General features: G+C 46.0%; 1 protein-coding gene across 1 annotated transcript in view; it reads left to right on the top strand.

Moving 5' to 3' along the window:
* The window catches only part of ccdc102a (coiled-coil domain containing 102A), a gene marked incomplete at its 3' end in the record, with an annotated part of 37,187 nt that extends 35,110 nt beyond the window's left edge, over positions 1 to 2,077 (top strand). The window contains exons 8-9 of the mRNA XM_084476024.1: positions 897 to 1,067; positions 1,970 to 2,077. Coding sequence (XP_084332150.1) covers positions 897 to 1,067; positions 1,970 to 2,077 — 279 coding nt within the window. The remainder of the gene's footprint in view (positions 1 to 896; positions 1,068 to 1,969) is intronic.
* Positions 2,078 to 3,188: the final 1,111 nt, after the last annotated feature.

Below are 3,188 nucleotides of genomic sequence, written 5' to 3' on the forward strand. Positions count from 1 at the left end.
ACACATGTTATTAAGGACTACGTCAGGGGGTTGAAGGCTCCTGCCCACTTTTGGCCCTGACTTCTGAAAAGTCGGGGGGCCGGTACAAACTACACGACTGATCTTGACGATCAGTCTCACCTTGCCGTCTGGTCGGCGGTCCCCACTTGGCAACTGGGAACATGCAGGGGCACATGAAGTCTCTTCTGTTAGATTAGCCGCGCCTTCTCTGAAAGCTCGCCAAATCACAGGTAACACGCCCACTCACGTAGACGCTAATGAGGTCTGCAAGGTATATTTGTATAATAGCCGCTGGAATGATTGACAGCTCTAATGAATAACGGAGTAATCTCTACTGAAACGGACGTTTCAAGCCAGTGTTTTTTGCAGGTTAAACGGAAGGGCTTGTTGTGTCTGCCAGAAGGACTCTTGGGTAAATAGTTCAGCAGCAGTTTAAGGCATTAAAAAATACAAGGAAGAAAATCATGGCTTAATTGTCAGTATTCACATTCGTTATGAGGAACAGGCTGTTGGATTCTTTCCATCGGCTGTTGCCCCTGTTACCGCCAAAGGCAAAAAATGGAATGTCTTAAGAACTCCCAGCACTACACAATAATCAGACCTGAACTCAGACACCATCACATCCCTTCTCCCGCCTATAATGAGCAGATCAGACTCATTATCGGCAGGATTGTCGCCTAATGGGTAGGGGCCTTAAGGCACCTTTTCGCAAGGCTTTATACTCTCAAGACTGAACTCAAAGTCTCCAAACGTGTGTAATGTCTTCCTGTCCAAAGTGGGTAGGGGCTTTAAGACACCTTGCTCAAGGCTTTATACTCTCAAGACCGAACCCAAGTCTCCAACCGTGTGTAATGTCTTCCTGATCCCGTCCCTCTGTCTCTGTGTCTCCTTGGCAGGAGCTGGCGGACCTGCGACACGTGCACGCCAAGCTGAAGAAGCAGTACCAGGAGAAGATGGCCGAGCTGGCCCACGCCAACCGCAGGGTGGAGGGCCACGAGGGGGAGGTGAAGAAGCTGAGGATGAGGGTGGAGGAGCTCAAGAAGGAGCTGGGCCAGGCTGAGGACGAGGTAACGGGAATATAAAGACACACACATGCCTGGTTGTCTGGGGGTGTGGGAGACGATGGAGATGGGGTTCATAGGGAGGGTTTGTGTTTCTGTTATGATCTCTATGGGGGTTGAATATGGGGTTGAAGTCAGTTCTGGCTCATCTCTTGTGGAAAACCAGTGTTTTGAATTTGCCCTGCCTCTGTCTTCTGTTATCAAGTGTTAAATGTTGAAAGTTCACTGATCGTATTTTTTTTTGGGGGGAGAAACACCACCAATAGAAGATAACTCTTGTGTCAGAAGCTAACTCAAACTTTAAAGGCTGAAATGCTAGTAGGAAAATATGGAAAAACAGTCCTTGCTGGAAGAATGGTGCTCCAAAAGCCTTTCTGATCGAGGAGAAGGGAGATCAGTCATGAATAGGATCAAAATGTTTGTTCAACTTCTCAGACAACTTCGGAAAACACTCATATGGCCAGTAGGCCTCAAACGCCTTTCAGGGAAAAATTGCTTATTAAAATCTGCTCCACAGATGGTAAGGGATTCATGAAACAATTAGCAAGACAAGATTTTTGTCTTGCTAGTGTCTATTTGATAGAGCCAATGTGCAAACTTTTCTTATTAAACCAACTAATACAGCTAATTGCATTTTATCCCATATCTGTTTAGATATGGGATATAAGGGAAGAAACTTCCCATATCCCATTATATCCCATATCTAAACTGGCTGACTTCAAGCAGCATACACAGAACATGACTTGAATACACAAACAGTGTATAGAACCTAGAGGCTGAGGCATTACTACAAAACGCTATGCTGAGAAAGCATCAAGTTTGATTATGTATCGTTGATTACTGCTTCCTCACAAGTAGGCACGGCAGGTGAGGAATAACTGAACTTTAATGTCTTCTCTGCCCGGTAGCTGGATGAATCTCATAACCAGACCAGGAAGCTGCAGAGGTCCCTGGACGAACAGGTGGAGCAGACGGAAAACCTGCAGGTGCAACTGGAACACTTACAGTCCAGGTGAGAGGTTGTTATGGGCTCTCTCTCTCTCTGTCTCTGTCTCTGTCTCTGTCTCTCTCTCTCTCTCTCTCTCTCTCTCTCTCTCTCTCTCTCTCTCTCTCTCTCTGTCTCTGTCTCTGTCTCTCTCTCACTCTCTCTCTCTCTCTCTCACTCTCTCTCTCTCATTCTCTCTCTCTCTCTCTGTCTCTCTCTCTCTCTGTCTCTGTCTCGGTCTATGTCTCTCAGTCTATCTCGGTCTCTAGGTCTCTCTGTCTCTGTCTCTGTCTCTCTCGCTCTCTCTCTGTCTCTCTCTCTCTCTCTCTCTCTCTCTCTCTCACTCTCTCTCTCTCTGTCTCTGTCTCGGTCTATGTCTCTCTGTCTATCTTGGACTCTGTCTCTCTCTCTCTCTCTCTCTCAGTCTATCTTGTTCTCTAGGTCTCTCTCTCTCTCAGTCTATCTTGCTCTCTATGTCTCTCTCTCTCTCAGTCTATCTTGCTCTCTAGGTCTCTCTCTCTCAGTCTATCCTGGTCTTGCTCTCTCTGACTAGGCTCACTTGCTTACTCTACACTGCTTGTTTGGTGTGACAGGAACATTCTCATATTGCCCATGCCTGATCCTCAAAGTACATCAGGGAATATTTATTTGCCTGTAAGCTGGAGATATCACCCAGTTATATTACACATAGTCACACATTGCTCCCTCGAAGTTAGCGATGTTGTTAGCACTCTATTGTTATTCGGGTTTATAAAGTGTAGCGTTTCCGCTTCAACAGAAACATTACGTCAGCTCACATTTACAGGACTTTGCACTTCGGGCATGTTGTTTTTGCAGTGATCGACTACTGGCCGTTTCACGAGAGAAAGAAATATGGAAATTGCAATACGCTGAAACACACAATGGGACATCCATGAGAGAGCGCAGCATCCGGCCTCTCTGCCGAGTGGTTCATCATCGGAAAATCGTTATTTAATGAACCTTCCGTTCTCTGAGCTATCAACTCACAACGATAAGAATATTGTTCCTGGCAAGAGCATTGATCACTTTTCGTGCAGGAAGTGGCCGCCAATTATCAGATATATGGCTCAGAATTCAGGAGGGAGTCATCACCTTTCCTCCCTCAAAAATAAAAATAAAGT

This window comes from Micromesistius poutassou (genome assembly GCF_964030765.1).
Source record: "Micromesistius poutassou genome assembly, chromosome: 12".
In the NCBI taxonomy this organism is placed as follows: domain Eukaryota; kingdom Metazoa; phylum Chordata; class Actinopteri; order Gadiformes; family Gadidae; genus Micromesistius; species Micromesistius poutassou.